This window comes from Blennius ocellaris (genome assembly GCF_963422515.1).
Source record: "Blennius ocellaris genome assembly, chromosome: 4".
NCBI classification, from domain to species: Eukaryota; Metazoa; Chordata; class Actinopteri; order Blenniiformes; family Blenniidae; genus Blennius; species Blennius ocellaris.
In genome coordinates, this window is record NC_137653.1 from 10,130,552 (window position 1) to 10,157,488 (window position 26,937).

The window sequence follows — 26,937 nt, forward strand, 5'->3', positions numbered from 1 at the left end:
AGCCATGTATATTTCACAGGATTGTCTTTTATATTCAGTCTGAGGCTCAGCGGAGCACTCATCTTTATTTCATTTTGTGGCATTTTTTAATTTCAGCTGAGTTTTCCTTTTTTTTTTTTTTTTGTTGCACTTTCCTCCTGCTTCTTCACCCCCTCCATTCTTCCTGACAACCCCCTCTGCCGACTGAATCAGTAATGACATTATACAGCCTGCACTCTCAAGCTTTCAGCAAAGCAAACACCAACTTCTAGCAATTTGATTTTCTGCCTGTGCTGCAATTCAAAAAGAGAGGGATCCACAGAGGGGGCTGTTTTTGTGTCCCACCCAATACAGAAACAGGACATTATAAATGTATAACTCTCACTGTAATTTAGTTTCCACATTTGTCAGTTAATGACTCTGTTGTATTCGGCGCTATAAAAATAAAGTAGAATTGAATTGAATTGAAAAACATGGCAGTGTTGTTGAAAGATCAGTTCACCAAACTCAATCAACCCACACACATTTCCATCTACTTGTGGTAATATTTGACAATGCCGATAGTGAAGGTGTGTTGGGGTTTTGAAATAAAGACCACATAAAAGTGTAACTGGTCACATTATCACTGGTTGATGGAATCTGCCCTTTAATTTGAATGCGTTTAGGGTTATCTTGATAAAAAAAAAAGATGCAATTCCAACCAAAGAATTGGGAAATCCGATTAATTTTCTTATATTATGCAGAAGTAACATTCCTTTAAATTATTCCTATGAAGCTCCGCATTAACCATAAGACCATAATGAGGTAAACTACCTATAATTCCAGAAAATGTTACATTCTATGAGGATGAGCAGCTCTCAGCAGATAGCACTCTCTCCTCATATCAAGACCATCCATAGCTCGGGTCCAAGTTGGGCTTGAGGGTGTTTCTGTGTAGAGTTTGCATGATGTCTCTGTGCATAGATGTTTTTTCCTCCAGTTTTCTCCAGCATACCAGCATGACCCCACATGCTGTCTGCTTTGATCAGCTGCAGAAATCATCTTGCAAATTTGTGATTGCCTTCAGTAATATCGTTTTTCTTTGTGATCAACTCAGAAACATGAATCAAACACATCCACTCTGGTTTCGAAGAGAAACCGTTTTTTCAGCGCACTGCACCGTTTTTTCTAGTTCTTGTCTCACTTTTTTCCTTCCATCTGACTCTAGAGGGTGACAGAGATTTTCAGATTGTCTCATTACAGTTGGTTTGGTGTCAAGGGTGCAATTACCCCGCAAACACACCAATACAACACACTCTGTTAGCTTTGCCAATACACCCTCAAGTCAATACAGCCGGCAGCCCGCTCTTTATTTACACATTTGTTTGTGGTCTTGGTAAAGCTGTTCACATCCCTGCTGGACTATCCCAATTAGGCGCTGATTGAAAACTAAACGGAGAGCGAGCCATTTTGATCGTGCCAGAATTATTACAAATCCACATCGAGTCAATTTACTACGAGGGTGCAGCCAAACCAAACTCACACTGCAGCACGTGCAAGCTGCTGCATTGATCAGCCCAAAATAGCATCTGGAGAGTTCAGAAGAATAAAATACAGCGTGAATCTTCTTCCTGTACAGTGACCTCGGCTGCTGGTTCACCGAATTTTGACCTTTCACTCTGACAGAAAAGAAACTGACAAATCATCAAACTACTTTCCATTGGAAAAACAAAACAAAAATGTTTTGATTCTGCGTTCTGATTGAAACAACTTTCTTCCGAATATTGAAAAAAAAAAAAAATCCATTGAGTGCTCTGAGAATATGACAAATAACCCTCAATAAGTACTGAGACGAGATGCATTGCTGAGAAGATGAAAACAGTTATTATTACTATTATTATTGGTTGTGCTTTTTCCCCACTTCTATCTGACAACACTTACATTGTAAAATAAATCACAGCCTCTTGTGGAAAACTGTTTTTTTTTTTGCATTTTATATTCAAAGAATATGCCAAAAAACAGCACATGAAGGAAAGAAAATCCTACCAGCTAAACAAGTGGGAATATCTGTAATATTATAGAAATGTGTCTTTATAAATCCTAATATTACCTTCAATGAGTAAACAAACAGACTAACTCACTGACAAACACACTTGAATGCCTCATGATGTGACTTGTGTGTGTGTGTATATATATATATATATATATATATATATAATTTATGCGTAACTGTAAGTGTGCCGCAGATGACAGCCATGCTTTTAACCGAGAGGTCAGATAAAGCTAACAAGTTACCCTGTTGCTAGTGAAATAGCATTAAGATCAAAATCATACAACACGGGTGACTTGGAGAAAACATGCATGAAAACAAACAGTGTGGCCACAGATAGCTTTCTGGACCGTTATAGATTTAGTGAAACAAAATGTATTAAATTCAAACATTTTGAATTGTTGGTAATTATAGGTTTTCATGCCATCATTTGGTCTGGCCCAACTGAGATCACATACGGCCGTGTATAGCACCGTTAATTAAAATGTGTCTCAAACCCCCCGATGAAGGTTAAAGTTCATAACTTTACATTTCTACGTAAAAAATAGCAACAAATTATAAAAATATACTTGATGACTGTTCATTCATTTCTAACTTTTCTAAACTTTCCACACACTGACCTTGACATATTCATGTCCTTAAGCATCAAATCCAACTGTGGCTGGAGTTGTAAAGAAATTGCTGTTCAATCAGTTGCTTCACTCATAACTTCTTAGCTTTTCCACATTTACAAAGACCAAACATAAATATAAATAAACTGCACACTGCACTGTTGCATGAGCAAACAGAAAGAAGGATTGACATCATTTTTATCTGACATGACATTCAGACTGATCTACAGAACGAGCACAAAATTATTTGGCAACAGAATCTAATCTCGACAACACTGGAAATGTGAATGGAAAGGAGACAGTGGGGGTCTGATATCTCAATGAAGAGCAAGAATGAAATCATTAACTGAACCATTTGGCACCAGAATCTAATCTTTTCTACATCAGAAGTAGTAAATGAAAATGGGAGGGTGGGATGATATCTCAACACAGAACATTTGTTATCGCTGATGAAAATCAATTCCTGCCCAAAATAGAAATCATTGCAGAGGCAATGTGCATAAAGACAGTGGAGGTGTTTAGGGGCAGCGGCGACGTGCTAATATGCGCTACAACATGAGCGTTATATGGTGACACACATTAAATACTAAAACCTTTTGCGTATGCTACAACCTATGTGAGAGAATAACCAGACCAACAAAACAAAGAGCAGTAGGAGGAATGTGATTGAGAGAATTGAGACGGGTGATGAAGTGGAAGCAGTGACCTACTGGATTAAACAACCGAGAAAATTACAAAAAACATTTATCAGCGGCATTCATTTGTAAATCTCATTTTAATCTCTGTTTAGTGGTTGTGGCAATCTCCAAATAACACACATCCAGCTGAACAGGAATTGCTTTGCCTGATGAGATGCCGTTCGATGTGGTAAACCTTGAGAGATGCAATTAAGTTGGAGCAAAATTTGTGGGCACGTCATTTTTGATGTTACTTTAAGGTTAAGTCCTCAAGCTTGATCACAAGAATGATGTCCAGCCGGTAAACTGGGCTGTAAATTGTGAGCGCATAGTGCTCTCAGAGTCAGGGTTTACTCATTCAAGGTCTCACACCAAGATTTTTTTGATACCAGACTACTGCACGAGTATCTATAGTATGTTGTTGTTTTTTTTTTTTTTTTGGGGGGGGGGGTGGGGGTTGTTCTGTTTTACAAGGCAGCAGGGATAGTCAATCTGTCACAGATATCTTTTTAATCTCTTTCTTTCTGTCCTTGTGCGTGCATGCGTTTGATTTATGTGGCGCAGCAGGCCATCAGGACAACGCTGGCCTCTCAATACTCCGCTGTCTGATGTAGCATCACCCCAGCCTCCTTATCTCCACTGTACGAAAACACACAACCACAAGGAGTGACAGAGAAAAAATTTGAAGGAAATGAATCCAAAGAAAACAAGAAGAGTAGGACTCACAGATATATATATATATATATATATATAAAGTGGTGAGAGACAGGTGGTAAAACTAAACTCTGAGAAACTTTGGCAAAGTGGGGACTGGCATTAAATGCTAATACAACCACAGCAATGCATTTCAATTCACTAATTTCCAGAAGGTTCAATATTTACAGAAGGAACGGTGCGACTCATTTAGGCCCACCCTCTCATTATTGGGCCCCAGCAATATTAGCCGATTAGTGTTACATTTGTGTACCAGGCTGCTTTACTGTTATGAAGACATCACTAGCGGCGCTACAAAACCGTCAGATATCAGTTAAGTAAATTACAGTCAGCAGGGGGAAGTTGAAGAGATGTCCGCTTGCAAAACAAACACAGTTTGTATTTTCCACATGACGGAATAAATACTCGAATGAAACAATTCACGACTACGTTTAGATCAAGCATTTGGTTTTTAACCTGCTTGCAATGACAGCTGCTGAAGCTGGTGGTGCTGACTAGCCACACAAAATGATTTGACATAATTTACCCAGAGACTCAGTGATCCCATCTGTTTAAAGATAACTCATCAGGACCCCTCAGGATGTGTTTTAACATGTTGTAGAGTTGAGCAAAGGCTTCAGAAACGTATTGGAATATGTTGAGCGTGAAAACATTGTGCCATGAGGCAAAATACTAACCACGCGTTTTGCAGAGTGCTTCACACTTTAACAGCATTTAAAATCTGATATGGTTGTTGAAGATTATTTTGAATGGCTTTTAATTAGCTGAATTTTGAATGTTTTCTGAGAGTTTTAGCTTATTGTACTAGTTGACAAGAATAAATATAAGAGTTTCTCTGAATGTCTCTCTTTTACATTAAAAATGTTAGTTCTCAACTGATCAATTGATTCCTTATGGACATTAATAGATAATAAATCAATAATTGCTTTAAATTACTTGTGTATAAGATTAGTTTCATCAACAGCATCTCTAATGCAGCATCACATTGGTAGAGCGCAGCATCTTCAGACGTGATGACACCTGAGAAAATCCTTTTGATTTTTTAAGAGATGATTAGGGACTTAATGTTACACTCAGTAGCAGTGCTCAGTGATGTGCGGATCAATATAAACATATTTATACTTATTTATCTATTGATTTGGTTGCTGAATGATCAATAATGTTAGTGTGCATACTGATTTTAGGTCAATGTGTGTTTGTATTTTCCACAGACAAAAGGCTAAAATATTACTTTTACTTTTCTTAACCAGCATTTGTCATGAAATACTTCCACCTATCATAATGACATAAACTGCATTTGTATAAAATGCTACTAGAGAATCATTAAATCACAGGCTGAGATGCTGGTTGACAAACGTGTTTTGTAACGGATGGTAAACAAAAGTAAGAAAGAAATTAGGTCTTGGGAGTCATTTCATTGACAAAACTTGAAATAAATTACCTTTTACTTCTCTTTTCAGGAAATATAACACTTTTTACAGCATGCTGATAGCCAGTTTCAGTTCTATTTTAGAAAGGAAATGTGTGTTGTTACATACAGTATTTGCAACATTGAACTTCCTAGTGAGGCAGCAATCTGTCACACAGTGAAACGGTCATGGTGAAATCTACAGGTATCATGCCATCATTAGTGCATTTATACTTTTGAGATCTCCAGCAAACAGACAATGGCAGTTAAATTTTACATGATCATACTGTTAAATTAGACGAGGACAGGAAACTCTGGCTGACAATGAAAAAGTCAGACACTAGAATTACCTTAGAAGTCTTCTACTGTGAATGATTAAGCATTTTCATTTTATTATCACGCACGCCACTTTTATAACATGAACATTGGCTTATTTTTACACATTCAATTGGAAATGTTTTCAGTTTGCTGGTTGCTGGGTCGTTGGCTCCATGTAAAAACCTGTGGATGTTGCGTCAGGAAGACATAAAATATTCAGACCAAAAATTGAGGAGTTTAAGATATTTCCCCAATAAAACACAAATCGGACGGCTGCTGTTATGGACGATGGGAAAGCAACACATCCTGATACTAAATCGACTTTTCAACTTTCAGTCACTCTTAGACAATACACACACATGAATGTGAGACGTGTGTGTCATCACACCGAAAAGACAAATATCACTGAGCTCACTCACTATCTCAGAAAAGGCTCTGAGTAAAAATGGGCACTTATTCAAGCTCTTATAATTTCTTTTCTATAAATACCTTTCTATTTCCCCACATTAATCAAAAGGTGTTTTATATTGTGGTGCGTCAGTTTTTGATTAATCCAACGATTCACTTCCTTATTCAAATAAAGACTTTCTTCATCTTTCTAAAGCGACAAGATGTCTCCAAAATATACATATTCTAACCATGGACAGGTTCAGAAAAAAACAGGTGACTGTTAAGCATGAATCACGAGTTTGACCTAAATAAGCACTATTTTCATCAAATCTCATGAAGTGGAGCATCAAAGGGAAATCATGTAATTTTGGGATCATAGAATAATTTGTATACTTAGCAAATGGAAAACAAAAGAATGGATGATAAACAATGGACAGAAGTTGTTTTTTTTTTTAAAGATATCAGGAATATTAATTTGTTCCAGCCATCAGACCTTGGGGTGAGCTGGAAAGCCTCCATGTTTGATTGACAACTGAGCTGGCAGTGTAATGAAGACAAGAATGTAAACAAAGATGCTGTTAAGGACACACAGTGTTTCACCAGCAGAAAACAACAGCATTTATCATGAAGTGACATTTGCTACAGCTTTATGCTGTTCAATGGGCTGCAGATAATTAGCTAATGAGCTGTCGAGCCTGCACACTAATATGATGGGTGTCATTGCACTGGATGTTTGCTTGGCAGCGTCTTCTCCAAAGCTTAATACACTTTTTCGTGATTGTACAAATGGACATTATTGGCTAAATAACCAACATGAATTGTGTTCTTCATATGATTATGAGATGTTTGGGGTTTGTGGTTAAAATTGAAAATATGCCACAACTTAATAAAAAAGCAAAAATATTCTCCTCACCTTTACTATAGTTTTTTGTGAGTTTGTGCGTGTATTCATGCAATCATCTAGTTATTTGTCATATATAATGCCTGAAAGAGGTCAGCAGCTATTCAGCAAAGTAAAAAAAAAAAAAATCATTAGACTGGAAACTCATTGTGACTGTCCCTGTAGGTTGATCACACATACAATAGTGACAGCTGGCCGATTCTGTAAACATGTTGAATATGAAATTGCAGGACATGACGTTTGTCCACACACACACACACACACACACAGACACACAGACACGCGCACACACACAGACACACAGACACGCACACACACACACACACACACACACACACACACACACACACACACACACACACACACACACACACACACACACACACACACACACACACACACACACACACACACACACACAGAGAAAAATAACTGAATGAAAAGACGAAGGACACAATGATGTTAACACATAATTTGCTCCAGCTTTTAATTCAGTGAGTTTGAATAAACAAATACATGAACAATACAAATGTTGAGTTGAAGGCTTTTCCAGGTTGCAGTCCACACATGTATGATGTGGCATTTAAAAAACAAAAATGATCTCAGTTGTTTCCCTCAGTTCCATTAGATTTCCATTTAGTTATCCACACGTTAGAAATACAGTTTCCTTTATTGGAAGGTTTGTTTTTAAAAGAGTGAATAATGAGTCTGCTGAAGACTTCAAACTCTCATATTGAAAACAGAGCAGGCCAAAGAGCTTGCAAATGTCCTCAGCCCATCGAAACAATTGCCATCCTTAAACTGTCGTCTGTTGAACTTAATGCACCCTCTCAGGCACCATATTTCTCTGCTGCGGACATGCACCGAGAGTTTAAGGTGATGGTGTTGGCAGCTCCACAGCTCAAAGTTGTGAGCGGAGGAAGAAGAGGATGATCAGCAATCCACCGGCCAGTCCTTCAGGGATCGTCCTGTTGTGCTGCTGCCCTGCTTGTTTATGCTGCATTACACTGTTCACGCTCTCCTCAGCTGAACATATTGAGCCCTGCACATGGAGGCGTCGGCCCCTTGCTGCTGGGACATATGTGTCTGATTCCCCATCGGCTTCTTTGTCTATCACTTCCGAGCTTTCATTCGCTGTCTGGCTGCTTCTCGAGGTGCCACATTATGTCACTGTCACTGACTGGTCATGTCGCTACATGTAAGCTGGGGTCTGGTCCAAGTGTTTGCCGAGGGGAGGGTGACATCTGCTGAGCAGAGTGAACCGAGGCTTCGGGAAACTGGTTCCATCTGCACTTTTCTGACCAGGAAACACAAGCGAGTGAGTTTTGAATGAGGGTTTGTCGTCCAGCCGAGACTCGAAGAGAGAAGTGACATGAGCAGCACTTCCTTACGTGTATGTTTATTAAGGCACCACCACTGCACAATTTCAAAGCTGTGAATTGCTGTCTGTTGTTATTCAGGTTGTTTTGGTGTTAAAAACTGTCATTTCATTCAAGAGAATGATGCAGAGTAATTTTGACAATCAAAATCGATGAACATTTGTCCAAATGAATGTAAACATTGTTTTATCCTCAGGCTTCGAACAGTATTTTGAATATATTGCTATTAAGTGCACTTACTAAGAGGTGAGTTTGGGGCACCATTAACCTTTTCAGAAGTGTAAGAAAGGTTTTAAATGGAATAGGATTCTTGGACTGCATAGCTTTTACACCAGCTCCACACTATGACTATAAAATGTCATCATTTCAACCTAAGTGAGCCAAGTGATGTTGTTAAAGACTATAGATGGGGGTTAACAGACTGTCAGAATTGAATAGTGTTAACACATTCTCAACGCTTTCACAATGAAACTGAACCACTAATGTTGTAAGCGTGTCCGCATGGCAAATGCATTTGGCATGTTTCATACAGATGGCCAAACAAGGTTCAAATGACAAGTTAAGGTCGACAAGTGAAAAAGATTCACGATAGCCAACTAGTTATAAATTGTCTTAAACAACTTGCAATAAGTACAATCAACTCACTTCATCAGTCTGGCAATACTGTCGTATATAACAGTGTCACCGACCATCCATGTAACTTAAAACCAATGCTCCTCCTGTGGACGGATCAGCAGAGTATTTCTTGTTTTCATATCTTTCCAATTCATTTTGTCCTGAATTGTTAGCACTCACAATATCATGACATTTAGGTGATGTGGTTGGGTTCAGACGTCACACTCAATGTCTGCCATTCAGTCCGACACACTACTGGCCCTGGAAGGTACCGATTGACCCTGGGGTGCCTCGTCATTGAGGAATCCTAACCAGGTAGAAATGTGGAGGATCTCTGACAAGTCACATGTTGTAGTCAGTGCTTCAATGTAGAATTTTCAAATATATCCTAAAATATTTCACAGTGAAATATTCTATGGGCCATAGCCTCTGGAATCTTGCTCACAAGTGGCACAGGTATGCACGCACTACTTGCAACTGTCTTACCTTTAAATTGCATTTATTTTTAAAACTATCCTATCATGACAAAATTCAATCATGTGATATATGTAATCAACCTCACACCCATTGTGCTGGAGAACATTACACCACACTGATATTCTATCTTGCGGAAACATCAGAGGAGAAGTTATGAGTAATGAAAAAGCAATAAAGGGCTTTTCCATTAATTTTCTATTTTTAAAAGTGAATGTAATCATTGAGCTGACAATTAAAACAAACACCCACTGAGCCACCATCGGGAAGTGAAGGGAAATTGTGTGCTCTTTAACACAGATTACACATTAAATTGGCAAGGCCCCTACCTCGCAGCTACATATGCATTGATCAACGTGTGAAATCATACAGGGCTCCGGTGTATGTCAGGAAAAAAAACATTAAAACACGACTTGTGCAAGGATGTTTGGGAGGGCAGCGAAAGTGTGAGATGATTTTCTAATGTTTCACTTCATGCCCAAACAGCCTCAAGTTCAGTTCGCTCTGCACTCCTTTCCTTCCTCAGCCCTGACCTAGACTCCCTCCCCAGAAGCCTCCTCTGGGCCAACTTGGACCAAGTTAAAGGAGGGAAAGTCCACCCTCGCTGCCTCTACACACTACTTCTCTCTTGCCATCAATCTCCCCATATCACACCGCCCCACCCCACCCCCGCTTCGTCTTTGCTTGGACTAATTAACTAAAAACCAAGAAGAGGTTTTTTTATTATTCAGTAGCAAGAACTGCCATGTTTTGATCCAGAAGCACCCAGAGAGAAACATGGTGACTGAAGCCAGAAACCACCAGGAGAGGAACAGGGAAAAATAAAAACGCAAATTGAATCTCCACAGCACAATATCAGAGCACAAGGACGCTGAAACTATGAAAGTCTCCTTCCATATTTTATTCCTTCCAGGGCTACATTTTAATCACAGACGAAGCAGTCATGGCCCGGGCATGACCGTCATCAAGGTGGGGAAACAAGGAGGATGGGGACGTGGAAAGAGCCTGCAAGAGGAGGAATGGAGGCAAAGATAGAGGCTCGATTGTGAAGGTTTTGACAGGCAGGTGGCGGGTGAGAGGGGTGTAAGATGAAAGCCAGCTCGAGGGAAGACGGTGGAATAGGCTGAGAGGGATGTGTGTGACCAAATGGTTCGGTGGAGCTGAAATATCCCAACCACCCTCCATTAGGCTGAAATCCACAAAACAATATATAAAGAAAGTTTTTTACATCAGGACCCCCCCTAAAATAAAATTTAAAAAAAATACAAAACCAGCATATTGGTTGGCTTTCATCTCAAAAATGCATTGTGTGACTCTTTTGAAATCCTGTATTAGCACAAAGGATGACAAACAAGACTTTATTATTAAACAGTTCAAAAAATACAACATAGAATCTCTGAGATTCAATGTCCAGTGGATTTACACATGATCTTTTATTTATTAAGATGGTGTGATTGCTAAGCTTCAGTGTGTACCGGGGCTTAGTAAAGAGGTCACAGATCTAGCTGGGCTACCTGCCTTTTTCTCCCTCCGCCTTCTCTCACACAGCCACATTCTCCAATAAATCCAAGGCTTGTCTGAATTAATGCATTACAAGCTGTGCTGGAGATATTAAAAAAATGATAAAAACTAATCCCTCCCTCCACAGTCCTGTGTGAGGTGGGGTCCTAACACCGAGCTGACCCTGAGCGTTCGCTGCCATCTGCACCATGAGTTATGATATTTGGTATTGCTCGGATTACACTTTAATATTTCATTACATGCACAAAATCCTATTCTATATATCTCCCACAAGTATCACACTATTAATCATAAGATGTTGTGGGAAAAGCCAAGGCTGGTTAATACGTTCTAACCATGAGAGGTGTAACAACACACATTTATATCTATAATAAAAAAAGGCTCACTGCATCTATGATGTTGATATTGTCAAGGAATGTGATTACACCTGAAAGTGTGGCAAATGGACTTAAAAAAGGGCAAGGAGGAATTCAGAAACGCCTCTGGAGACTTCTGTCTTTTGCGTGATGAAGAGTGTCAAATAAGTTGCTGAAATATCAGAGCAGGAAGAAGATGGTTTATAATCTGGATCTCACAAGCAGTTCTAAGAAACTACTCTATAAACGAAAGTCAATGAGAAGAAGCAGCCGCAAAGGTCGCTGCGACAAACTACAAACATACAGTCAGCAGCTAAAATGGATTGAAATGGTGAAAGGATTTGACTTATGTAGCAGATTCTAGTCTGGTAAGGTCAGGAAATGAAGTGTAAATGGAAGGCTTTGTGCATATGTGTCTCTAACATGGAGCATAAATGAATGGAATGAAAATAGAATAGAATGAAAATAAATGAGAATAAAAGGCAGACCGTGGCTAAACAGCTCTACAACAGTTTCCATTTATGACATACTGTGTATAAGATTACACTAATGAGTTCAGGGCCCAATAAAACTGCAGTAACTATTACTTTGTTATTATTTTCATAAAATAATCAGTTACAATGTACCCGTAGGTGATGGATTAGGACAAATCTTGACCTTGAGTATTGGAGATTTTCATCCGACTCCTGGATGTGACAGGAGGGACAGCCATGATAAAACCTCTCTAAGTTACACAGATTTATTGACATGACTCCTGTAAATGGGAGCGAACAAGGAGATACATACCTTTGTCAGTAAGTTAAGAACTTCTGCAATCATGAAGTGAGTGAGCCCTATCAAATTCTGTGCGTATTTGGTTTTGAGGTCTTTGGTTTATGTTGAATTCAGAATTCTAGTGAAACCACACTAGGATTTATTTGTAGGTAAATCAAGATATGCTTTATAAAGAGTCTGGGTCTGCTTTCTTGCTGCACACAACAGGGCTTTTATGGCAATGGTAGTGTTCATACTTTTAACAAATAGACCGTTCTGGCTTTTCTGTGATCGGCCCCTATTCGACGACAGTAAAACCTTCGTAAGTGTTTACTGAAAGGTGAGGGGACTAACCACTTGACCATCTCTCGAGAAACTAATATTGTATGGCCCTTCATTATACATTCTTTTCAAATTTTTTTCAATAACAATATTGACATAAGACATTTAAAATATCAGAGACACTTCAGTAAAACATTCCTCCACTCCTGGGCTTTTTGTGATCAGTGATTCACATGTTGACTGTTCATAACGCCAAGAACAACACCAAGTACAATTATTCTGACAGTGTATACAAAAACTGTAAATGTATAATTTGCGTAAGTGCAATATATGAAAAATGGTGGTGTGCTTAATTAAGTCAAATTAAGTCCAACATAGAGGACACACACACACACACACACACACACACACACACACACACACACACACACACACACACACACACACACACACACACACACACACACACACACACACACACACACACACACACACACACACACACACACACACACACACACACAGTCATGTCGGGGTTCTGTGCAGCGTTTCGGCACTCTGCGTGAGCTCACGCTCAGTTCACACGTCTGTCTCTCGCACCAGTAAACACACGTGAACGCATCAGAATACACACTGCTGTATCAAATAGTGAAAGTATGAAGCGCAGCGTGTGTTTTGTCCCAGGGGGAGCCGAGACTCGGCAGCACATTGACCACGAGCAGCAGCGTTATGCCATAACTGGTGGCTCCCGCCGAGAGCTGCGCCGCTCATCATGCATGTATGAAACAAACACGGCGCCCATCATCAGGAGCCAAGCGTCCCTTCTGATGTGATCTATTTCCAAGGCTCGACTCTGCTCCTCACAGCCAGGAAACAGAGAGAGAGAGAGAGAGAGAGAGAGAGAGAGAGTGTGAGAGAGAACGAGAGAGAGAGATTAAAACGCCACTCGCGTCACAAAGATGACTGGGGACCTCTCAAATTGGAGCAACACGAGTAGACCAATTCAAAGTAGGGCTGACCACTTCACTGAGAATCTCCCTCGACTGCTCTATCTTATGAAGTCCTGCAAAAGAGGACAAACACAAGAGATTCAAGCAAAACAACTGCAGAATACAAACAAACTTAATAACTAACCCAGTAACTTACTAATGAGACTGAACTTTAAGCACTAAAAAAAATGTAATACCGTTTCTGTCCGATGAGAAAAGAAAGAAAGAAAGAAAGAAAGAAACTTGTTTCAAAGTGTACATGTGCAAATGTGTTTAGCGTAAATTAAAACTAGTCTTTCGTTTAGAGTTATGTTCATAAAAATCCAATTTGAGTCTATTCAATTGAAGAGTTTGACATTTCAGTCTCACTCCCACTGTATAAAGATATCGGTTTTAATCTGATAATAATCTTTAGACTGCAAGAATATGTATAGATTTGATTATTCCTGTCCGATAGTTCACACATCTCAATACAATAGATAAAGCATCATGACAGTGCTTAAATAAATAGATCAAGATCACCAAAGTCTTTAAGATATGTGCTATAAAGACCACAAATGATACAATACAAAATGCCATGGCAATCAATCGCAAAGTTTCTGATATACTTTAGCTGGTGGGTTCATTTCAAGCACGGCTAAAACATGAAACAATACAACAGTTTCAGAACAAACTATTTGAATATTGAGCTGTCTGGATTAATGACAGTGCAGTGTCTCGTTCAGTTTCAATAAAAGAGCAACTCCAGCACAAAATGGAGGAATCCTAAATATGTGAAACAATGCAGACAAATATTTTGAAATTGAAATCAACCGTTGGGAGTTCCTCCTGCCCTTCTCCTCTGCTCAGGACGCTGTGTTGATGGATGTCTGCCCTCCTGGCAGACACGCGACAGGGCCACGACACACCCGGCTGTAGTGTCCCTTTATCAGCTTCAACTCAGTGTTCATTTTCTTCTCCTCGCCATCACGCCGGTAATACCTCCCTGGTAATTGCAGTGTGATGAACGGGCCCTTTGTCTTGCCCACCTTGGTCATGATAACACAGAGCAATCACGAAGCCACATTCCCTGGATTCTTTAATTTGATCTCTCCACCGTAAGCATGTTTACGCTCACAGATAGACCATTTTATCGCAGGTTTATTCTTTGCATGCACGACAAACAGATTACGAGTAATATTTTCACAGTGATTCCTTTTCAGGTCTTATCACTTTCTCAGACACCCCCAGCCCCCTCTGACTCCTCTTAGGGAGCAATTTTCGACAGTCAGTCTGTAAGATTTGGTGAGTGAGACATATTGTAATAATGGCAGCCCATCTATTGAGGTAGATGAGTGTGCGTTAAAACGCTGTGCCGTGCGTGTCCTGCAGTGTGAGTGGAGCTCGGTTCAAGACACATCAGATGTGGTTATCTTAACCTGGACCTCCGTGTGTGCTTTGCCCGCCATGCCCTCATCCTCCTCCCCTTCAGCTGGGCAGAGAGGAGAGTCAGGAAGACAGAGAGAGCAAACAGATGACACAGAAGAAGAAAAAGGTCAATGCTGAAGGCTGAGAGGAGTGGAAAAGATGCAGAACAATAACGGCTGAAATGATAGAGAATGAGGATGACAGTTTGCTCCAGATTAATCAAAGCCCAACCAACAAGTCATCACCATCTTCAACCACTTCCTCCTTCACCAAGCGGCTGATAGTCCGGACATGCTTCAGGCCGTGTGACCCTCACGGGGTTGAGGCAGCAGATGTCTACAGACCTTCTTTTCCAAACTGTCCTGGCAGCAAAACTTGCGTTCGTGTGGTCTGATATGGAGCCCAGTGCTCTGCAGCTCATGAATTCACAGGACAGAGAAATGTTGTGAGTTGGTGTTAAAACTCCCACTTTGGAGTGGGCTGTTGAAACCAAACTCAACTTTTTGTGTTTAAATCCACTTAATTTAAACCGTCTTGGCCGTGTCAGACGAAACAGAAGCAACTGAGATTCAATTGTGGCGTGAAGTATGTGGTGCGACCGCAGACAGCGAGAGTATTTTCTGACACTAATGAAATTTCCGTTATTTGTCCTACAGGCTGCCGCTACAAGCTTCAGCCGCAAACAACCAACAGAAATGCTGGTTTAAATGACATTATACCGAGATCAAGCCAAGTTCATTTTCTCAACCTCCGTCCCTGCAGATAGAACAATGCCTCTATTCTCGGTTTGCAACGTTTACTTCCTGAAAGCGCTGGTGATGTATATTGTACTTAGATGACATACGTTATATAGATGATTGTTATTGAAGACGTTTTAAGGGATTTTACCCCCAATTCAGTGGATAGAGGCAACTTTTAACTGTGTCAGACCCAAGTTCATGAGATCCACACCAGAGAGTAGTGTGTAGTAGTAATTTATCTCTTTTTTTTTTTTTTAAATTTGAGATTTTTTAGTTTCTAATCGCCCAAGCCCGTCACCATAGCTCCAATAACCCTCTGCATTATTTGTTGATCAATTCAAATGTGTATCTTGGCCTTTTTATACTCAGTACTGACTTCAGTGTTTTTTTTCTGTGTTTGGTTGATTTGATTTGATGTCACAAGTGAGGCGTTTTTAATGAACCATTTATACATGAACAATTGAGAAGAAACTCCCTGTGTGCCTTTTCTAGGCCTCGGTTTGGGTGCTGTGTATTGACCTTACACTAAACCTGGCGAGGGTGTGCTTGGTAATTCAGCTGCAAAGATGACCTGAAGGTGTGAAATAGCCAAAGTAAAAATTATTTATGTGTTATGGAGTAACCAGCATTAAATATATCTTTGAGCTGTTTTCTTTGATCTTCTTTTATACTTTACTTCTGACAAATTAAGACACAAGGTTATAATATAAAACATCTGTATCAAGTGATTCTGATCTTGAGAACAAAATACTAAAATTGATCACCTTTGTACTAACATGTTGACGGATTTTCACAATATTGCAGTGGTTAGTCCTGTTGCTTGGCATTTTTGTGTGGAATTTACATGTTCTCCAATTTTTTTTTCTATAGCCTCTTACGAATTGATTGTTTAAATTAGTACACGTTTTTTCTGAGTTAAAACACTGAGATGGAATTGATGACCTGTACAAGGTGTACACTGACTTTCTCTGAATGCCCACTGAGATCAGCTGCCTGAATAAAGTATCTTGGAAGCCCTTCAGGATCAACAACAACCTTTTTCACAACCAATAACTCTGTTGATCTTTAGGATGTCGTGACATTGAAGTCTGAATGGTGAAGCACATTGAACACTGATGCCAGATGGAAGAGATCCACCAGTCATCACTCAAGGTCTCAAAATTTGCTTCAGAAAGTTGTTTGTTAGCAGTTCTCGGGAATTCTTATGACACGAACAACCAATTGATAAGGGCTCTGATGCTTGTACAACCAGTGGTATACAAGGTTTGGGTATGCAGAATACAATACATCCACATTATGCCAAGTATGCATTATAAACAGAATATATGGAATGATTCCAGGCCTCAAATTGACACCAGTATAAAGTCCATGTTTCGTAGTAATACAACAATGAGGGGACTTGCACAGCCTTGACAAGAGCACCTGTCAAGAACTGCTTTGTTTTATGCAAATGGTTTTTCTCAAAAAGGACGTGTGATGCATGGAGAGTTAAGTAAAAAAATAGCAACATAAGTCAAAGTAGTTTCCTATTCTGCTGAATAAATGTCAGTTTTAACAATTGCAACTGTTGTAAATTTGGACTTCTGCGTATCATGTTGTTTATTCATGTTGTTTTATATATATACTTATTTATTTTCCAATCAAGTCTGCAGTTTAACAAAATATCTGTGCACTTGCTCCACAAGTCTTTTAATAATGGCTGTTTGATTTGCAGCAGTCTGAAGTTGTTCTATTTTGAAGCCGCAATATGTTTATAGTACACATATGTGAATAGATGTTCTACTCCTGCACATGTCAAACTATAAACTGAATTAAATTGTAAACTCGCTCAAGTTGTTGCTTTGGCACCTTCCCCTCCAATCAGATATACATGTTACAAATGTTAAACAAGAGATAATACAGCTTTTCCTCTGAGATGCTACACCTCACAGTCTTGTTCAGTTTTTTTCAAAATGACAGAGAAAACCATAAAGCTTTCATTCAACCAGTGGAGGTTGTGGATTTGATGGAAGCACATTTTTGTTGCATCTAAATGCTCCCATGATGCTATAAACTGTTACCATATGAAAGAAATTCTGTTTACCATTTTTCTATTAACTTAAGCCCAGACGAGACAGGAAGGGGGCGTTTATTCAAGTTGTCTGTATCTGCTTCTCAGAATTTTATATTTTCCTTTCCAACAACAACTGAAAAGATCCTCAACCAATTGCCAACATTACTTGCAGTTATGTGAAAGCCCACCATCTGGCAATCACCACTCAGTCAATCCAAACCAAAGTAAGACTCTCCTGACAGCTGGAGGCTAGTTTGTAAAAATTAAAGACAAAAAAATGTGCTTCATTTTATGCAAACTCCTTTCTTTTCTCACTTCAAGCAGCTTGGGATGTTTAAAAAGCATTTTTTAAAAAGGAAATAACTATAGAAATACAGCTACGACTTGGAAAAAAATGAAAGGAAGTAAACACACCGGGAGATTGATAAACTTTCGTACAGGAGATTGACTGTTGCACCATCTGCTGTTATGTGTATGATTTAGTGAACACAGGAGGGTGAATTGGGGGTGTTTAACTGTTTGGTGGGAAAATAGATGATACGGCTTGGTCAGGTAAATAGAACAGATGATGGGTGATGTCGTGTAAAGGATGCTGACGATGAAGCTGCTAAACTCTAGTAAATAGGCCAGTGAGGAGCTTCATGGGTGAAGTGTTTGGTGTGAAGAAGGAAAATACAGGGAGTGTTGGAGGAAGGTCATCCACCATGGCAACCCGTAATCAGAAAAATGAGGAAAGGGGAAAAAAAAAGAGGTGTGACTGGAGGTCAAGGGAAATTCAGAAATACCGGGATTAAAAATTAAATATACAGTATTCTCATACCAGCTTTGACTCACTCGCTGTGTTTACATGCATAGAAATAATCGCAATGAAAATGCTTCACATAGACATCTCTATCGCAAGATTCCAATCCTATAAGGTCCATTAGAAAATACATTTTATTCTGACAGTGAGAGGTGATTTATGCCGATCCCCATAAAGCAGACTCCATGTCATATAGAGCATCTTTCTTTAGTTGGGATCAAATTATCATTACTGCTTGTGTCTGCTATGTAACATGAGGCTTCCCACAATGTTTTCAGGGAAAAGCGGAAAAAAAAAGAAAAAACTGGTCTGAAAAAAGAAAATCCCTCTGTGCTCGTCTCTTCTTGATCAGATTCTAAATCAGGAGAATGGGTGTGGGTTCATGTTTAAAAAACATAAAAATACAACTGATGAGATGGGTCCACTGACTAAGTACCATGACATTCTTGTACACGTACAAACCCACATATTAATTTGATTTCTTTATTCAGAGTTCATGTAAACAGGACAATCTCGATCAGACAGCGCGAACGACTAACACCACTGAATAAACCTAAATATAACCCCACACACACACACACACACACACACACACACACACACACACACACACACACACACACACACACACACACACACACACACACACACACACACACACACACACACACACACACACACACACACACACACACACACACACACACACACACACACACACAGACAGAGTGGAACACATTCCACCAGTGCTTCACTCACTGCCCTGGCTTCAAATGTGTGGAGCGACCGACCTCAAAATCTTGTAACCTGTCCATTAAGCACTAAATACTCTCATGCCTGTGGTTTATTGGTACCTTATGAAGCACCCAGAGCCCTCAGATCATCTGAAACACGTTTACTCAGTGAATCTAGGATCAAAACCAAACAAGTTTAAGCAGCTTTAAGCTACTCTACTGCTCAACTGTAGAAAAAAACAAATCTAAACTATCATCATATCATTTAATTCAGGGCTTCAAAGCCTTCTGTTTACTGCAGCTTGTGAAGAAAAACTGACTCGTTAACTACTGATTATATTCATAGCATCAGTTGCATTTGGTTTGTTTACTGTTTCAATGCAATTTATCATTTTTGTCTGGTTTTTAGCTTGTTTTTGGTGAGGTCAAACATAATCATAATGTTCCTCCAATGTCTTTTTAAAATCTTCTCTAAAAGTTCTCGTTCAATAAATGTTAGTAAGCTTCCATCACAGCTACTTTCAAACACATCTGCCTAAATAAATTACTGAAAAAGCATTAAAAAAAATGTAGATTCTATGAAATAGAATCTACATTTTTGCATCTCATGCATCTCTTGTTCAGGCATTTTCTCTGACAGGAGGCACGAAAGGAGGATTTTATAAGTATATTTATTAGCCAAGTAGTCCCACCTGATGTGAACAGTATGGCTCCCGAATAACATTAAGTGACTCAAGTGTATTTGCATGATAATGAGATTTTTGTACAGCATGATTACGACTAAAGAATGCTGAATGTACTTCTGTGCCATTGATGGCCAGTATTCCAATAAGCAACTTTAAACGGTATTTTCCACAGATGTTTTAATGACTCAAGTCACCACCTCATACTTTGAGAGTTGTGGTTTTTACACAACTACAATCAGTGTATACTGGACCGAGACATTTTCTAAAACACAAGATAAACTCTTAAAAGTGGAGAACAAAAATGATGACCGAAACAACAAGCTGCCATTAAATACCTCACCAGGGATGTTTTAACTGTTGAGGTTAAATTTCACCGAAGAAATTAACTTTTGTTTTACGACAACAAAAAGGCTTAATTTTATTTAGGATGATTTCCATAATGTTAAATGAGCTTTACTTTATCTGTTACCACTCCATCAGCCTCAATGCATTTACCTGATCTGCCACATCCACGTCATTCCCTGGAGTAATCCCACATCAACAGTGAAGGCTGCAATTGGAAGGTGCTTGCACACCACTGGGGGGCACTTGGGGTTCAATGTCTTGCCCAAGGACACTTTGACACATACTCATGAGTGGATGGGGGATCGAACCACACACATTGGCATTAGAAGAAACCCCCTCCACCAGCTGAGCCAGAGCCGCCCCGTGGTGGCGATTTATCATTTGCCAACCTCTAAAAATGTTTTTGGGAAAAAGGTGCATCAGACATTTCAGTAAAATGTACATAATTAAGAAAACCACTCCTGAAAAACAATCTGGAAAGGTTAAAGGCAAATATTTCGATTCACTTTACATGTAAGTGAATGAAGCTATCTGGGCAGACCTCATCTTTAGTCTGTACACACAGAAAGTGTCTGACCTCGAGTGTTTTTCCTCTAATCAACATTTATTGTGTGGATGCACACATTTTAACTGCCGTCACCCACAAGAAATGGGGATCAGCTCCTGTGACCCTGAAATGGATGAATCGGTATAGAAGATGGATGGATCTACCCATTTTTCACACCAGTTTTATATTCAAAATTGAAAGAGAAAGTATGTTGTCTATGGTATTTATTTATCAAAACACAATTCCTCTAATTCTCTTCCTTCAGGCATTTCAATATGTCTGTTTTCAGCTGACTCAGCGCATAATTCATTCAAAGAAACACATGTTGTTAGGTAACAATGTAAAAAATTTCACCTTTTAAAAGGTTCAGACGAACAATGCAAGGACAAATTATTTTGCATGAAGCTTAACAAATTTTGATTTGAAAAAAAAAAGTGTCTGCTGGTGACTAAACAGCACCCAGACACATTATTTCTTTATTACTGCTTACAAGCATCAGTAATCACACTCAGAGTCAATTCCTGATCTGAGCAGTTTAAATTGCTACTACTCTGTTATGTGAAGGACAACTTTTCATTACCAAACCACACAACTTTAAAGCAGATGGAAGTTACATCATTAATGTTTGATAAAATTGTAAAAATTATAAAATTCCAAATTGGATATATCAGATTGTGGAATTTTAAACGTTACAATACATGGATGAGAATGTGTTTCTCCCACAAATTAGCATAATGATACTGCACCATTAACTCCATGAAAACAGCTTTGGAGTGAAAACTGGCCGGGCTTTCATGGCGAGTTGACGTCCAAACGGCCGCACAGACAGACCTGCTTTTCACAGGCCAGTGGGCCCAGACTGGAACAAAGTTTTAATCTAGGCCTGGATTTTGGTACGTTAAGGGACCCGACCTTAAAATAAGCTTCAAAGCCACTTGCTCATGTGACAGTAAAAATGCCACAGGGTCTGTTTTCCAGCTGTCTTTTTTTCCTTCTTCTGCTCACAGACATGTGAACTGCTTCACTTCAGCCCAAGACTGACGACAACAAATCCACTGACGAGGTGGCGTGTCTGACACATTTATCTTTGCTGGATGTGAAACATCCACCCCTAAAGCTTCTATACATGCTCGCTGAACGCAACTCATGAAGAGCGTTTTCAAAATAACTCGACTGAGGACCACCGCAGTCTGGATTACCTTACCATCTTTTGCCTTCCTTCAAACACCTCTGGTTATTTTACGGTGAGGCTCCACAGGATCAGACTGAGGCGATAAGATGCAGATAGCTTATCAACCCCATGCATGCACGACCAGACAGACAAAAGCCATAAAACCCTTGAAATTAAATAAGCAATGGAAAATATTGTGTTACGCAGCTTGAATGGGGCTTTCGGTGTCTGCGAGGACAGTGCAAGGCCAACCCTGAAAACACACAGAAATATGCAACTGCAAGGTAAAAAGAAATAATAATACTGTGGAAGTTTAAGAGCAGCTGCAATATCAGGATAAAATCAAAATCTGATATTTAAGTACACATTAGATGTACTATATTTCAGGTGAAATTAAACATAAAGTGCTTCTTCGTCTTTGTTTTCGCTATCAACTTTAATAACCTCAGAATTGTAAACTACATATAGTCAAATAAAAAAAACAACAATATGCAACCTTAATTGGTATCTTCTGCACTTATTCTTGAGTATGGATAGAAATAATATAACTCATTGAATTAGGACAAACATTAAGAAAGGTCAACTCTGTCAAGGCAAATTTTAATTCTTGTCAGTTCACCTCGTTGACCTGATTTATTTGAAAATAAAATAAACTCTTACAAACCATGCTTGAGTAGCAGATTGCATATATGAAACTGGTTGTAGTCAACCTTTTCCAGAGAAAATATAGGCACTTTTAAGATAAAAATTGTGAAAAATTAATTATTGCACAGTATAATGCTTTTCAACATATTTTATGTTCTGTGTTTTAAATAGATCTTAAGATAATGAAAATCTTAGGAATATGTTCTTCAGTGTGATATTTCCCTAAGGCTTGTGAGTGGTGACACTACACAACTGAAATGTATTAGAAAGCATGTATTAGCTCCACCTCTGGCAACTCTAACAGTAAAATGACATAAAGCCACCAGTCATAACAATACAGTCATAATTAACTGAATTTTCAGCCTTGGGAGTGGATTTGCTTTCAATACTTAAAGTACACTTTGTTAATAATACACACAAGCGATGCTATCGGGGCAGGGCTTTTACTTATTTTTGTCTCAAGTGTCTGAAATGTCATCCACCGCTGATCACAGAGATTAAAAGAAAAAAAAAAGGGTGCGAAAAGAGATGTACGACTTATACATTGAAACCGGATGTGTGACTCGGAAACACGTTCAAACATCTGCATGTGCGACCTGAACAGGTGGCTCAACCAGAAAGAGACGCCAACACCCGCAACAATCCAGCTCAGCGGTGAGAGCTGCGGCAACAGCAGCTCTCCAAACACCTGCCTTCTTGACTTTTAAGTCTTCAAAAAATGATACCACTGCCTTATCAATAATTTCAAAGGCGAAGCTTCTTTTCTTTCCACTTCGGGTGTAGTCGAGCTGTCAGTCACAAGAGGGCGCGCACCTTTTCTTTTAGATTGAATTTCAACAACTTTATCACAGCCTAATGATTAGGGGGTTGCAGAACACCAGTGGGATCTTGCAGTTGTTAAACACACCTGACTTATTTAAATGTTTAAAAATAATGCTGTAATTCAATCATTACAAATGCAAATGTCTTTAAATGCACATACATGAGCTCCATTAGGTAAAACACAGATGAGGGATTTTGTGTAAAAAGCTTGAAGCATATATTACTAACTGTTAGTCATAAATACATGAAATCACACACACATAAATTTAAATTCAGTCTCCTTCGGGCTAATACAAAACCTGAGGTGGAACCATTCCCTGTACCAGGCAAGAGATGACTCATTTCACAAGTGATGGTTTAGTCAGAAGAAAAGGGGGTAAAAGGCTTTTAAAAGGGTGAAACCAAATGAAATAAAATGGATCGTTGTTTAACCTTCAGTGAAGCCATGTTAGGATTCATCAAAATACTGTGTGAATCTGTGCCATTAATTATTTTTTTTAGGTTAAAGGATACTTTGATCTCTGGAAACAATTTCAGAGGCAACAGATATAGCAATAATGTGATTGCTTCTGTCATCATGATTCAACAGATTACATATCTAATCGGTTTGTGAATGGAGAATATCATTTGCACAGATTACAGGCCATTGGAGCCGCCTGCTTGTTGAAACTGGGCTGTCTGACAGTTGAGACGATCCGCGGACGGACAGACAGACGAAAAAAAAAGACGACAAGTGGGAGGGAAACCACCAACCACCTGGTTTAATCCGTGGTGGAAATAAATGAAAAAAAACAAAAAACATCTGATGCTGGGCACGAACATGAAGCCTGCACACACACTCAGCTGTATCTCACAGACACACTTCACACAGACATATACAGACACTGCTGAAATGCAAAGCGGTGCAGAATACATGAGACATAATTGCAAAGGAAGTAGGACTATATATAATGAAATTAAAGTGACTCAGTAGATGTAATATCCCTGGGGTATACAGCTAGTTGTTTTATGGGGGAGATAAGAGGATTTTGTCAGGTTGAGATGCTGGCTAATGCTATTGTTTCTACTGGGAGCATAAAACAGCAAAGGAGCTTTTCACACATCTTTTCTCCTTTTGTAGTGTTGTTACTGGAGATATCCTTTCAAAGCACAGGGTGGAAAATTTGAATATTGCAGCAGAGGACATCATATGCAGCAAACGCAACTCTTTTATAATTTTTATCAGGTATTATGCGCATGAGAAACCCCCCCCCCAAAAAAAGGTTTTCTTATCAAAATTCATTTAAAAGAGATAAAGAGGGTTTTACATTTAAATGTTGCCTGAAAATATGAAATTGGTTTTAAGATATCCTGAAAGGATTCTTCTCATTCTCTTTGCTTCCCATTGCTTCCTGCAAACACCCAGTAATGCACTTACACAGGCCTCTAAGTTCAGATCGAGGGTTAAATTCAAGTTAACTGAGTGGTTAATGTAGTTTTCTCTTATTATTTCCCCTCTGTATACTTTTCTCTTTAGTGTTTAAACAATTCTTCACGTGCCTTTTACTTGTTGACAGCCTCCTTTACCTCTTAATCTGTCAAGCTAATAGACCTCCCAAGGATGCAACTTGTCATATTATGTCACTATGTCATCTACACCACAAAACAAACAGGCTTCTGTACCTTTTATACTCCTATCACAATTCTGAGCGGCACATTACTGAAAAGCCTGGCTGATATAATCTAATACAAAGTCAATCCTCGTACTTGAACCGTTGCACTCTAGTGCGGACGAGATGTAACAGTCCCACTTTGCAGAGAAGAAAGCATTTGCATTTGGAGCATAGATGTTATTACCTGTCACAATGCAACCTAACCCGAATGTGCCAGAAGGTAATGGTGTGTTGGGAAAAAAAAAATCACACACATACAACACCACAGACAAAATTTTCTTTTGTTTGAGCCACCAAGCAAATGTGTTGGCAGTGAGGGTTCCCCACTCATCCACCCCTTCAAAAAGCTGTTTACCAGGCCAAAACGGGACACTTTGCCACTTGCATCAAATGAAACTTATTTTGCATTACAGCAGTAAAGGCCCGCAAAAATATAATTATCTGAACAAATCTGCAACAAGCTTTGACAGCTTTTTGTGCTTTTCCAAGGCCTATTGGCCAAAATACAAAGAGAATAGATACGTTGAAGTTAAGAATGGAAATCAAGGAGTCAAGAGGTGAAGAGAAGGGAACACAGGAGAAATATGGCGAAGGTCATGTTTTTATTCTCTTTCATTGTTACTGAGGCCAAACACACACTGATCTGATCTGTTGGGACATCCAGCTTTTCACTGTGTTCCTGATGTGTTGTGTTGTGTTGCATTGTATTCTATCACGTGCCCAGGTTTGGACAACATATGCATATTGTCAGTGTGAAAAATTCAGGGGGTTAAAAAAAGAAATTCTGTCATCTTGCGCAAAGCGCAAGGAGAGCGCTCGGCCAGCACGTGCGCTTTTATCCACACATGAGCCGCAGCTGCAACATCCTCCAAACTGTGCGCGCAAACTATTTGCCATGGCGATGAAGAGATAATAAAAGAAGCCACGGGCGTGTTTAACTTCTGAAGAAATAATTAGAGGAAGTTGCTGGGAGCGCACATAGATAAATAGATACGGAGGGCTGCTTAACCGGGAGCAAAGGGGAAACGCACAGGCAGCAGAAAGCAGCGCGTTCGGGCAAAAGTGGTTCATGGGTTTTTACGCTCGTAAAATAAAAGTGAGGCAGAGAATACAATTACTGCGTTTGTTCAAAGTCTGAGCAGCTGTTGTACTGATTAAACAACTTTAATCCAAGTTGGAGCGATAAAAAAATAACTGAAATATGGCTCAATTAAAAAAAGCTACACCTGCTGATTTAAATGAAAGAAACTGAAACCAAGATTAAAAAAAACAAATGCATCGTTCATACGGTATGGCGATTTTCTAAAACTACATCTCTAACAGGATCAGGTGGGTGTTTCCCTACAAACGCATCGTCTCAAGGGTCTGGATATTTTTCTTTAAAAATGACGTTATTTGTAAAAAAAAAAAAAAAAAGAAAAAAGAAAAAAAAGGATTTATTTCCTCTGTGGAAGACAATAAACTCACCTGATGTAGGATCCACTGGCAGAGGAAAACTATGGTCCAACCGAGAACCTGCATGTCACCTTCCTTTGAGAGGACCACCCCGAAAAAAAGCTACACGTCTCCCCGGCTGAACATATAAAGGCGCACCGCGGAATCCAAGCAATCCCAAGTGGCAGGCGACGAGCGAAAAGTGTTGCAAAAGCAGGGGGGTAAAAAGCACGCTTAAAGTTGTGCGCCTTTGCTTAGTGAGAGTCACAGTGGTTTGCAGAACAAACTTTGAGCGGTGATTTCAGTTCCTCTGGTCCGCCTCATGTGGCACAACATCCATGGTGTTTGGCTCCGCTCATGCTGGACTGCTGCTGGAAGTTTGCGCGGAGACGGAGTCAGTTCGTGAGGTGGAGGTAGAGAGCAGATCTCATTGAGGATGAGCACTGATTCTTGTGTTTTTTTGGGGGTTTTTTTGAGGGGGGATTCTGACTGGATGGTTTTGA

The 26,937-nt window shown here is 39.4% G+C and overlaps 1 protein-coding gene across 1 annotated transcript in view; it reads right to left on the reverse strand.

The window, feature by feature from the left end:
• Nucleotides 1–26,572, reverse strand: part of nxph4 (neurexophilin 4) — a gene marked incomplete at its 3' end in the record, with an annotated part of 51,389 nt that extends 24,817 nt beyond the window's left edge. The window contains exon 1 of the mRNA XM_080494464.1: nt 26,468–26,572. Coding sequence (XP_080350590.1) covers nt 26,468–26,521 — 54 coding nt within the window. The 5' untranslated portion in view covers nt 26,522–26,572. The remainder of the gene's footprint in view (nt 1–26,467) is intronic.
• Nucleotides 26,573–26,937: the final 365 nt, after the last annotated feature.